The following is a 13,653-nucleotide window of genomic DNA, read 5'->3' on the forward strand; positions in this document are numbered from 1 at the left end:
CGGAGAAAGCTTTGGGGTATATATTTGTCTAGATGCACAAATATATACATGTGCATAGACATACCAAAAACACTGTAAGCTTCATTTCTGTCACCAGGAAATGGCATACAGATCAGACACATCCACAAAGAAGGGTGTGATACCAGAGGATGGCTCGTGGTTCAATGAGCGCTGGGGTTTGATTTCCAGAACTCGCCACAACTCACAACTGCTGGTAACTATAGTCCCAAGGGCTCCTATACCCTTCTCTGGCTTCCTCAGGCACCACACACACATTAGAAAAACAAACCATAAAGATAATAAAAATAATTCTTTTTTTAAAAAAAGGATGCAGCATGGCCACCAAAGAGAATGAGACAGCACTCTGTATATAAGCTCTGTGGAAGAGCTTATATAAAGGGTGTTTCTGGGAGGAAGGAAGGAAGGAAGGAAGGAAGGAAGGAAGGAAGGAAGGAAGGAAGGAAGGAAGGAAGGAAAAAAGGAAGGAAGGAAAAAAGGAAGGAAGGACGGACGGACGGACAGACGGAAGGAAGCAAGCAAGCCAGCCAGCCAGCTGCCACGATCCTTTTCTTTCTCCCCAGACCCAGAACCAAGCATCTGGAGGGCGAGGGGCGCAGGAACTTCTGCACCCCTTTTGATTTTGGTTCCACAGGCACGGAGATTTACTTTCTAAGCTTAACAAAAAACAAAAGCCAGCAACATCAAATTTCTTTTTGATAAATTTGATTCAAAGAAAAAAAAAGCTAAGATTAATTTTTGTAGCCAACACTAAATGATGTAAGCGACCCTGAAATTAAGATTATGTAAGTGAATTATTAAAACTATGCTAGGAAATTAAAAACACATGGAAGAAAATGTAAGCTAGTGGCCTTCCAAATACCCTTATACCAAACAGTAAACTTTGTACTTTTAAGACAGTAATGGGTATTTAGAAATTGCTTTTGAAGCTCTATAGTATTCTAGAAAATCTCTTCATTAATTGATAATCTTTGCTCTTGTGGGTGTGGGAGGGATGGCTTAGCAGGTTAAACTTATTTCCTGCTGTGTAAGACTACTGATCTAAGCTCAATGCTCAGAATCTACACAGAAAGTCCAACACAGGGGCACACACCCAAACCCCAGCACTGCAGAGCGACGGGGGCAAACACAAGAGAAGTCACAGGCCAAGTGGCCTGGAGTATCCAGGTTCAGCAGCAGAAAAAGACCCTGCCTAGCAAGGCAGACAGCCGGCTACTCCTCAATTTCCCTGACTTCCGTACACATCCACAGACATAATAGCATTTAAAAATTTTAATAAGAACATCTCAATTGCATAAGGCTTTAGAGATAAACCAACATGTCAAGCAAACAATAATTACCTGCTTCTCAGCGGTTTCCTTGGTCTTGGGCCTCACTGTAATCTGGAGAGTTGGCTAAGAATTCTAATCAAAGTTTCTACCACACAAACTCAGAGCTCACAACTGGCTAACCTGGGCTAGCACAATGTGGACTTGACAAGCAGCTTCCTCTCAACTGCAGTCCAACTGGAGACTAAAAAGTACTGCTCTACACTCCTATCTGCACGCTGTGCGGGGGCCATCTCAAACCTCAGAGGAGACAGAGGAGAGCGGCAGAAACACCGTCCAGCCCCTCCGTTAGCGGCTGCACACCAATCTTCTAACGCAGGCTATCTCGTCTCTCGGCTCAATGCTCTCCCTTGGATTCTTTCAGTCTGTCTGTCCTCCTCGGACACCAATGCAACCAACGGTACAGCCAGCCAAGGAAGAGACCATGCTGGACATTTCAATTAATTCAGACTAATCATAAAAATGGTTCTGTTAATTTACTCTATTGCTAACTAAACAGCACTCTTTTCTGTTTGGCTAGTGAAAGCAACCTGTCCCCAGAAAGTAAAAATATTCTCATATTAAAAGGAGAGTACGCTTTATCAAAATCTATGCTATGGACAATTTATTATAAAAACACAATAGTTTCGATGAAACTTTCTTTAGAAGGTAACTAGACAAGCACCCAAATGGCCTAAGAAGGTCCTGTTGTTCTGTTGCTACAGCTAGGGAAGGACTCAGAGTGTAAGAAAGCGTACATTAGTCTTCAGCCTTTAATACTGCTTCTAAATCAACTTCCATATTAATCATACGCTATAAACTATGTACTAGGAAGAATCTAGATTTGGCCTCAGAAATATCTGCAAAGAAATCCTAAGTCCCCTAGGCACTTCTGGGCCATTCTGTTCCTGCCTCCACATGGTCTTTACAGTGTCCCTATTTCTGAGATCAATATATTTTCAGGTAAATAAACATGATGGTACCTTTTCATGGACAGGTTTTAACTCTTAAGCCATGGCTCAATCTCCCTACCCCCCGGAAAAGCTTCTAAAGCTAAGTGTATCGCACAGTTTCAGACAGACTAAATTTAGCCAGTTCTGTTCATCAGAGGAATGCTGTGTGTCAGCTGCATCAAAGCCCAAGGGCAGCCTGATAAACACTGAATACAGGTCACGTAGTTCTGCAGCTAACACACTCGGAGAGCGTGGACTCGGGGGCATTCAAAGCAGTTTTGTCATCAGCAATCTAGCATCCCCCGAGCCCCCACGTCGTTTCAGTTGCTAAGCAACTCTGGTGCTAATGTCTTAGAGGAGAAAAACTTACCAGGCATCTGGCCGTTCATCTGGTTCTGCATGTGTGGTGCAGGAGGGCCCCCACCCACCATTCCATCTGAAGGCATGTTGTGAGAGCGGGGAGGGGGTGGAGGGCCACTCTGACTCATCCCTCCAGGACCCAGAGGCACATTCTGTGTAGGCGGCTGAAAGAAGACAGCTCAGTCAAACAAGAGAAACAACAGAATAATGTATGAGAGATTCATATGGATCCGCTGCTGTCTATATGACTAAACTGCATATAAACAAAACAATAACTGCATTTCAGTGTCTTCCAATGCATTTTAATGATGCGTTTATTAATATCATATTTAATACCCCTCATAACTTCAAGTGCCTTGGAAAGAAGACTACAGTTAAAATCTCTCAGGGAAAGAGATTTTCTAACAGGCTATACAGATTTTCTGTTTGTTTATTTATGATCTCTAACATGTCTACTGTTATTTAAATTACGTTCAAAAACTAAGTCTCCTTTCCTTCTGAAGATATCTGGATGTTTACTAATAGTAGACTGTTACCTGCAAATGCGGTAACAGCAGCAAAGCACGTAAGGAGGAGCAAGAAGTCTCAGAGAATGCCGTCCTTTATACTTAGAGCTAGCAGGCACTGGAAGGACACTTTCAAACAGAAGCCAACAGCTTGGCTCGGCATTTCTGTGCCAGTCACTGCTCTAGGTTGGGGATGTTACCAATGGCCTCCGAGGGTACAGACAGTGGACTCTAAAGGATGTCTTTGACAATCCTAATGAAAACCACTCACTAACCCTGACAGTTCACAAAACACTGAAAGGATGGACACACATGGACACACACATGTATTTACACATATGCTCACGTGCACACACACAAACACACATACACACACACAGATACAAATGCACACACATACACATACATACATACACCCACACACAGACATACACACACACTCATGAGCACACACACAGACACACATGTACATACACACACACACACACATGCATGTAGTCAAATTATAATCCACACGTCTATACACACACACACACATGCATGTAGTCAAATTATAATCCACACGTCTATCCTGCCTTTCCTTCCAGACCTTAGGGTAACACCCAGTCAGCAGTTCTCACATTTGCCACCTCTAGATGTAGCTTTGCAGATGTGAACACAGCAGCACAGAGCAGACAGACACACTGTTCTTCAGCCAACACCACTTAGAAAAACAAAATCACAACTGTTAATCTCTTTAACAGTAAATCCAGTAAATCACTAACATTTAGAATTTTTAAATCTCATCTTCAGATCTTTGCCTAACTTTTTTTTTTTTTTTTTTTTTTGGTTCTTTTTTTTCGGAGCTGGGGACCGAACCCAGGGCCTTGCGCTTCCTAGGCAAGAGCTCTACCACTGAGCTAAATCCCCAACCCCAGATCTTTGCCTAAGTTTATGCATTTAACAATTTGGTTCTGATTTCATTTTTTTTTTTAAAGAGCATGAAATCATAATCTTACTTTGGGTGGAGGAATTGAGGGCTACCGCTCCAGTAAGGGGGGTCAAATGCTGAACCACACACTACACCTTGGCCTTTACCTGCACTGTGTTATACACACGATGAGCCCAGCAGAAAGCTAGAATTCTTTGGACTCTCTGACAACAAGAAAAAAGAAAAGTATAAAAGATCAGGAGAACCATGGGGAAACAGTAGCCAGGAGGTGACAGTGAAGCAGATGGCTTGTGCAGGCCCACAAGGCTCTCAGGAGGAACGCAAGCCTTCTGGAGAGGACACAGCATCTTACCTGAGCCTCACCAAACTTAAGGTAATCTCTGGGTATCTCAACACCAAAGGCCATGGCTCCCTTTGCAAGAAAACAACACAGATGTGGACTGTTGTTTCAGGGTATTGTGAAAAACAGAAGTAGACATCCAGCAGCAGCAGGATGGCCGTGACGAATCAGCAAGCAATGGTAGGGGACAGAAACTCCCACATCCTGGTGGGGATGCAGGTGCCATGGCAAATGTCACTCAACAAGTTTAACACAGAGGCAGCACTGAATCTGGCCATGCCAACTCCTGTACACGTTCTAGAGATGAACACATGGTCCTGCACATGTAGATAAAGCACTCCCTCAGGGATCCATCAGAAGAACCCCCAAGTGATAAACAAAACCTGCACATCATACAGTGGGTACTGTCTGGCCACACAGAAACACGGTGGTAGGGATGCCTAAGGTCAGCAAAGCAGAAAGGCTGCACAGATGAGGGCAGCACATGACTCCAGTTTTATAAATGAGCAAAACAGGCAAAAGCAGAGACAGAGAGAAGGCCAGAGAGCTGCCCAATGAGAAGGAGAAGGGAGAATCGAGATTTAGTGGTGTCGGATATGAGGGTTTTCGTTTATAAGGTTTTTAATGTACGGGTGTTTTACATGTATGTACACATGTGCACCACATGCCTGCCTGGTATCAAAGGAGCTCAGCAGGGAGCTTTGATCCTGCAGGACTGAGTTACAGATGCTGTGGGCCACCATTCAGGCTGGGGACGGAACCCAGGACTTCACAGAAACAGCTTGTGCTCTTAGCCACGGAGCCAGCTATCCAGCTGCAGATACAAGGTTTCGTGTGTTTGAAACGACACAGTGGTTAAGGCTGCACAGCTGTGAGCATGCTACAGGGTCACTGAGTTGTGTGGCTAACGTAGTGACTATTGAATCTTACTTCATTCCAAAAGGATGGACAAGTGAGAGAAACAAGGGTAACATTAACTTTTAAAATTTTTATCATGTGTGTATTGGGGATGGGGGCCATTGTCAGAAGGCAGTTTGAGGGAGTCGGTTTTCTATTTTCACTAGGTGGGTCCTGGGGATCCAATTCACATTGTTGGCTTGGTAACAAGCCTCTTTACACTGAACAACCTCCCCAATCCCAAACGTAACAAAGACCCAGCAAGCACATAAAATAACCGTGCTCCATGCCACACCAGGAAAATGGAAAATGTCTATAAGGTTTAAGGGAGCCAGAAAAATAAACAAGACCGGAGATAATTCACAGAAACAATGGAGAAGAAAGAGAAGACACAAGCAAAGGGTGCTCATGGCTGGGACGCAGCTGAGAAGCTGCCCTGGTGTGCAGTCCTGGCAGAGAACTATAAACCAAATACATCATCTAACTGATTTAGAGAGTGCACACGATGGACAACACTGGCTAAGGGCTTTCCAAAGCTAGTAAAATGACCCCTTACAGTGGTTAAGGCAATACACAGAAAGACAACAAGCTAGCCCAGACTCTATACTAAAATAAAATATTCTCTGTCCAACTTGACGATGAAATAAAAATTCTTTAAGGTGAGCAGAGATGTGGCTGAGGAGTGCAGGGCACTGGCTGTTCTTCCGACAGTTCAGCTCCCAGCACCTGAAGGACAGCTCACAACCTGAAATCCCAGCTTCTTCTTCTCACCTTTGCAGCCAACTGGTACATACGTGGTGCACAGACATGCAGACAAACTCTCAAACACACAAAAGAAATTAAATAAATCTTTTAAAAAGCAAGTTACTATACAAGAACATGTACTTGGGTGCGTATGGAAGAAATGAATGAATGAAGGCATCAGTAAGCACACATTACCATCAGCATCCGTAACAGCAATGACATACTGCGGGCCTGGGCAGCTCCGCACAGCACTGGAAAGCACAGGGCCCTGGCATCAATCATCGCCAGCACAAGGAAGGAGAGCTGCTCTCCAAGACAAACAGCCATTCATTCAACAGCAAGGGCTGGCAAGTGAGAGTGGTGAACACTTCATAATACAACCTCAAAGATCTGTGAAGCAAAACCAGAGAGGACTAAGACAAGAGAGGAAGTCAGAGAAAGAGACAGTGAGAGAGGAAGTCAGAGAAAGAGACAGTGAGAGGCCTCAGAATGAGTTTAAACAAGGCATCTGAAAATCAGACAAAGTAGACAGGGCTTCTGACGTATTTAGCTTGAAGAAAGGTGACACAAAAACAGTCCAAGGAGCAGGGCAGCTCCCGAGGGGCGGGGCAGCTCCCGAGGGGCGGGGTACCTCAGCACTAGGGCAACTAGCAAACAGCAGGCCCTGGACTGTCCTGGCACCAAGAAAAGAAAAAAGAAGAGGTGTAAATGCAAAATTTTCTCTATTAAAAATACCTGATCTAGGCACACCTGGGAGGCAGATCTCTCAGTGTTCAGCCAGCCTGGTCTACAGAGCTAATTCCAGCACAGCCTGGGCTACACAGAGAAGCTCCTGTCTTGAAAAAATCAAAACAGAAACCCAAACCAAAACCAAACAAATAAACAAACAAAAAACACCTAATCCATGACTTAAAATCTTTCCTGAAGAAATCTCCTTGTGAGCTTTTATTGTGATCTCATGTCTAAATCACTTAGGAATAAAAAGGGAAAAATAGAAATTCATATGTAACCTTTCAGAGATCAAAAATAAGGAGAGCAGGTTCCCTTCTGTACAAGCCCATTATTCCCTGACACAGACAGTGCAGGATGGAAACTTGCAGGACATGTTTTCAGACACTAAAAACCACTGAACAACAGGAGCAAATCAAGTCCAGGGCATCATACGCAATGGACGTCCATCCCTGCAGGGCCCCGGGTGGGCGCAATGACCTGTGGAAACGGCACAGTGTGGCGAACCAAAGTGAGGTCTACAGGATTCTCACCGAGAGACAGCGTCTGAGAAACTAATACTCACGCATGACAGCCCTCAGCGACTGTGGAGCTGGCCAGGCGGCTCGCAGCCAAGGGTGCTTGAGCCCCACAGTACGAGTCTAACGACAGAGAGTGACCCCAAGAACCCGGTTAAGTTAGAAGGAGCCCAGTGTCCTCTGAGCCCACAGCACGCATGGCTCCCACAAACCCACTTAATAAAATCATCATTCTTTTCCAAAAGAGCAAGAGAAGCATTCACAACCAAGTAAGACTTACAAAACCTTTACAACCAACACCATCTTACTAGTGAGATAGAGCACTCTTGCCAAACCCTGGCAGTTAAGAAACAGACAAAAATATTTGCTAACGCTGGGACTTGGTTAAAAAAAACAACAAGCAAATTAATGTCAGAAGTAAACTAGAAAACAGCAACAAGACGACTGGGGAAGGAAAGCTTCCTCACAGGTACACGACAGAGCACACACATAGAGGACGTGACTACATCACCCATTATTTACTTCGTAGTTCCCACAAGCTGGAAACGAAATCACCACCTGACAGCATTTATCACGAGAAGAGATGCGCGGTATCTGAAGGGAGCACTGTTGAGAACAAAGACTGCAACAGAAGGACGTGCCACCTTTGCTCAATGCTCAAGGATAATGGCTTTCCCTAAAGTCAACCTACAGATGATATGTATGCTTGCCCCGGAAAGTCACAAAATCATTCTCACATCTACACGTGAAGGAACATCCAGGGCAGTCCTAAGAATGATTACAGGCAAACTACAACATATCATAATAAAAACATGAGCTTGGTGCAAGGACAGACAAACAAACCAAAAAAAGAGCCTAAATGTTGGCTGTAATGAAGAACTCACATGTACAGTAAGAAAACGGTGAGTGACATTTAGTGGGCAATGAACACTTTCCAATAGATGGCGCTGATAACTGTGATATGTGATAAACTTTTCTTTTTGCCCCTACCAGAAACTCTACCTAGGACCTCATGCATGCTGGTCAGCTGCATAAGCCACACTTCTAAGGGAATGCAGGCATACCGTCATAACCTTGGTATAGGAACGTGAACATTCACGAGAGCTACTCATCCAATGATGTCTCAAGCAGACCAAGACAAATTTCAGAGTAGAAAGCATGTGAGAAATACAGATAAAGATAACAAAGACTTCTTTATAGGGCCCTGGGTTTGAAACCCGGCATTGAGTTTGAAGTCCTACAGTCAATTAGAAAAAGGTCAAAGAATTAAAAACTAGCCAAGAAAGGGACACTGAAAACTCGGGATGAGAGCATTATCTGAGGAGTAGTAAGGTCACCTATACCTTGAATGGACGCTTTTACTGTGGATGAACGGCATGTAAGAGGTTACTGCACTTGATCCCTTTCCTGGCATGAGAATAACGGGCCCTACTGTCTACTTCCAGAAGCCTCTGCTGTGCCGCTCTGTTCACTTCCCGTGTGTCAGTGGGCACTGTCCGTCAACTCTACTGTGCAGTAGGTTGAATAAAGGTGAGGGCCATAATTATTTGCTAACTGTTGGGGCCTCCAGTCATCCAGTATCAACTTGATAAGTATTTGAGAAATGATTATGAAATCTAGATTCGAGACCTTTCACTGAGTGTCTGCTGTCCCCAGTGTTGGGGCCTGACTCATCTGACCCTGGGCCCTGGGCATGCTCCCAGCACTCCTCCACAGCACCAGCCCTCCTCCCACCCTCACCATCACCTCTCCTGGAAACCCTACAGATGCAAAGGCTTGACCATCATCCATGCTTAAATCAACTTAGCCCGAGTCTCATGAAGCCGGTTCTACCCTGGAACGGTTGGGCCACCCCAACACCTCTCTCTCTCTCTCTCTCTCTCTCTCATCCCGGCTGGCATTACATTCTCTGAGCATCCTCTGGCCTCTACTCTAACCTGGGATGTGCCCACATCTACCTCCTCCTGGACTTTCACCCTGGTGTGGCTACTGCTACATCTCTGGCTTAACAGCTGCCTCCTGATTCCTTCAGCCTGCTCTCTTCTGTACAGCCTACAGGGTCCTGTTAGAACAACTCTCAAATTTTAGGAGAAACTCAGCTCCTTAGAATAGCCCGAGAAGCAATCTTCTGTTGACTTGTCTCTCCTTACTCTGTCCCAAGGTCCCCTTCTCAATGACGAGCAGCTTTTACCATGCAGTTCTACCCTGCAGCCCCCAGTATCCCCAGCACCTCTCCTGCTCTCCGCCTTCCCTCACCACACCCACCATCTCTCAACACCGACACGGTCTTTTATTGCACTTGCCTTGCCTGATGGAAGAAAGATCCAAGAGAGAGGGGATTTCTGGCTGATTTGTTCACTGACACTTCAAAAGCACTAATTGCTACAGCCTGACATATTATAAACTATATTTTCAATTAACTAATGAGCTTGAAGATATCATAGTTTTCCATTAAAATAGAAATCATTATATCAAATTCATTATCTACAAACACAGCACTACAAACACAATCCTTAGCTTTCTTATTTGTAGTACAACTGGCATTAATAAAGCTCCCACAAGGAGGCACTAAAATGACACAGAAACCTAAGAATCAAAACCAACAAGAGGAAAAATGTACATTTAACATGGCTAAACTGATAAAAGGTGATACACATAAACAAGAGCCTTGTTAGCCAGCACAGAGGCATGTAGCCTCACCGTGGCACGCTCACCTTACCTTTTGGCCTAATTAGTCTTTCCAAAGTGAATACACACACACACACACACACACACACACACACAATGGATATATACATATGTGTACATATATTCATCATATATCATATAGACCACACATCTATCTTAAACAGCTTAGGAAGGGATTCCATCATGAAAAGTATTGAATTTCTGCAGGAGTTTGGTATCATCAATTAATTCCCAAAACTGAATCATCTTACCCCTGAGTAGAAAGCTAGTTAAAAAAACCTCAGCAACTAACCACAAGACCTGGCTGGGCGGCTTTCCACAGCTAGTGCTCCCACTCAGACTCCCTGGATCCCAAGCCTCAGAGGGGGGGGGGGGGGGGGGGAGTGTGAGTGTGTGTGTGTGTGTGTGTGTGTGTGTGTGTGTGTGTGTGTGTTGAGGGGGGGTCTGTGCTTAGTCTACTACCTGGACACTCCCTAGATTTAGTACCAGGTTCCCAATCAACTTATTCATTCTCATTCATGAAAGCAAGTATTTCCTAACAAGAGACTGGCAACCCACGTTTATCCAACTCCAGCATACTAATTACTGAACAGTCGTTCTTAATCCATTAAACTGAAACTGGACCTACTATTGCAGGCCAGGTGGTCCTGGAACCTGTGATTGTCCTAAGCCAGCCTCCCAAGTGGTGGAGAAACAGGCATCACCACCACTAAAGTTTAAATAAGAGAGCAAACGAATCACCCTTTCGGGGACAGGAATTTTCTAGAATATGCTTCAAAACAAATAAAACAAAGGGCTGAGGACAATGCTTATGGGAAACAAAGACTTTAACATGCGAGCTAAGCTGGCTGCCGCCGATCTTCACCTCCTCAAGCACAGCCCGTGGGTTGCATATGCACATGGTCACACACGGTCAGCTTTTCATGTGGGCGCTGCGATCCCGTGTGCTGATTTGGATGAAAATGGCCCCCAGAGGCCACACACTCGGCCACACACTCGGCCACACACTCGGCCACACACTCGGCCACACACTGCGAAGTTTGTTCCAGTTGCTGAGCATTTGGAAATACTTAGGTGTGACCTTCCTGGAAGGAGGTGTGTCACTCAGCTTTAGGTTTCAAAATTCCAGGCGGCCCAGTCGGTGTTCTCTGCTATGAGCTCTCAGCTACTGTTCCAGCACCTGTCTGCAGCTGCCATGCTCCCGGCATGGACTCTAGCCCCCACAACTGTATCCCCCAAGAAGCTCTTTTATTAGTTGCCTTGGTTGTAACAGTTTCCATGCACTTGGCCCAGGGAGTGGTAATATTAGAGGCTGTGGCCCTGTTGGAGTGGGTGTGTCCCTGTGGCCGTGGGCTTTAAGACCCTCACCCTAGCTGCCTGGAAGTGAATCTTCCACTAGCAGCCTTCAGATGAAGATGTAGAACTCAGCTCCTCTTGCACCATGCCTGTCTGGATGCTGCCCTGCTCCCACCTTGATGATAATGGACTGGACCTCTGAACCTGTAAGCCAGCCCCAATTAAATGTTGTCCTTATAAGAGTTGCCTTGGTCAGGGTGTCTCTTCACAGCAGTAAAACCCTAGGACAGAAGTTGGTCCCAGGGACTGGGGTACTGCTGTGATAGGGCTGACCATGCTTTTGTTTGGAAGAATGTGGATTTGGGGACTTTGGATTTGGAAAGCAGTGGAATGCTTTAAGTAGGGCTTAACGAACTATCCTAGTAGGAATATGAAAGACTTCTTTGCTGAGTATATTTCAATCATTTGGATCTGGCCCAAGAGGTTTCAGTGAAGAATTTCAATGTGACCTAGAAACTGTTCTTGTAGTATTTTGGTGAAGAATGTGGCTACTTTTTGCCCTTGTCTAAAGAGTCTGACTGAGGCTGAGTTGAAGAGACTCAGATTAATCACACTGACAAAGGAAGCCTCAGAAACGCCAATCACAGACTTTGTTCTTTGGTTAAGACTCATAAACTTTCAGCTCTGCCTGCACCAGGCCACCCAACTGCTGCCATGCTTCCCACCTTAATAATGGACAGAACCTGTGAACCTGTAAGCCAGCCCCTATTACTGTCCTTGTAAGACTTGCCTTGGTCATGGTGTCTGTTTACAGCAACAGAAAGGAAACTAAGGCACCACTGTGCCACCTCTCCAGGCCCAAGGATGCATACGATTTTACATGGAATCTAACTCATGGCCTTTTGAATATCAGACAATTAAAGACTCAACCAGCAAGCTACAAGTATACCACACATCAGAGTCTATGTGTGTGGCAGTTAGTCCTGAAGGTCAGCTTGACTGCCTGAGTGGAGTCCAGGAAAAGGGAAAGCACACTTGTGGATGTCTCTGGAATTCTTTCCTGAAACCATCACTTCATGAAGTTTCTGATTAAACAACTTTAATCCACTGGCAGAGTTACATTTTGAGTAGGCTGTTGGAAGTAAGGGATTTGGGGGACGCACTAGAAGGAGCTGGTCACTGGGGTCATGCCTATGAAGGGTCTACCTTGGCCCAGCCCCTCCCCATTGATGGCTTCCTGGTTGCCAGGAGGTGAATGAATGGCTTCCTTCCATGGCCTTCCTCCACCATGTTCTATATTGCTGGAAAAGCAGTGGAGCCAGCTGGCCATTAGTCTCCTTTTTCTGAAAAGGTGTTGCCAAAGCAAATCTTTAATCCGTAAGGTTTTTGCTTGGCTATTATGTCACAGCAGCAAAAATAACTAGCACATTTATATTCATTCTTTATATTATTTTACATCTGTACCAATTTGCTTAAATTACAAAAGTGATGCATTTATACACATGATAATAAGTACAGTTAGGAAATTTAAAATCTTAGTATATACATTTCTTGAAACAAAAGACTTAAATGAATATATGTTGAATTTTTAAAACTAGGACAGCACCATTCTGTAATTTAAAACATTCCACTATAGTCATTATCCTTTATTGTTATACAGACTAACCCTATCCAAGCGTGAGTCTACTAACAGCTTTATCTACCTGTTTAACCCATCCTCGATGCTGACCCTTGCTTCTGTTTGCTGGCTTTATTAATACAAACAATGCTTCAGGAGCCAGCTCTCTACGAACACGTCTGCGTAGTTGTACAGGTATTAAGAGGTGATAAGGCCGGGGAGCTGACTCAGTTGGTAACGTGTGTACCATACAAACATGAAGACCTGACTCCAGATCTCCAGCACCCACGTATAACTCGGGAGGAGAAAGCAAGTGTCGACAGATAGAGCAGCTCCCTGGAGCTGGCTGGCCCATCAGCCTAATCAAAACAGGAAGGACCAGGTTGTGTAAAACACCTGCCACAAAAAATAAGACCTAGAACACTTGAGGAAAATGCGGGACGTCAACTTCTGCCCTCCACACACAAGCCCAAACATGTGTTCAATTAAAAAAAAAAACAAAACAATAGGTTATTCATTTCTTACTGTTGGAATACTGAAACACATTTCTAACGAAAGTGAAAGGGACAGTCTTTAGATTCCATTAGAAGGTACTTTCACTATTTTTTTATACCTATGCCAACAACCTCTCCCCCTCTCCAGAAGGCACCATACTTTTGTTTCCCTCGAATAGATCTGAAACAAACAAACAAACAAACAAAACACAAACCAAACAAAACCAGCAGCAGGTTGGTAAATGCTGCCCGTG

The 13,653-nt window shown here is 44.6% G+C and overlaps 1 protein-coding gene across 5 annotated transcripts in view; it reads right to left on the minus strand.

Annotated features, from left to right (window-relative positions):
• The window catches only part of Ss18 (SS18 subunit of BAF chromatin remodeling complex), a 62,425-nt gene that overhangs the window by 28,422 nt on the left and 20,350 nt on the right, over nt 1-13,653 (minus strand). For all 5 annotated transcript variants that reach the window (XR_015642385.1, XR_015642386.1, NM_001100900.1 and 2 more), the window contains 1 exon segment: nt 2,649-2,802. Coding sequence is in view for 3 of the 5 variants with exons in the window: in NM_001100900.1 (NP_001094370.1) it covers nt 2,649-2,802 (154 nt within the window). In the remaining 2 variants the exon portion in view is untranslated.

This window comes from Rattus norvegicus, chromosome 18 (genome assembly GCF_021556685.1).
Source record: "Rattus norvegicus strain SHRSP/BbbUtx chromosome 18, alternate assembly SHRSP_T2T, whole genome shotgun sequence".
Lineage (NCBI taxonomy): Eukaryota > Metazoa > Chordata > Mammalia > Rodentia > Muridae > Rattus > Rattus norvegicus.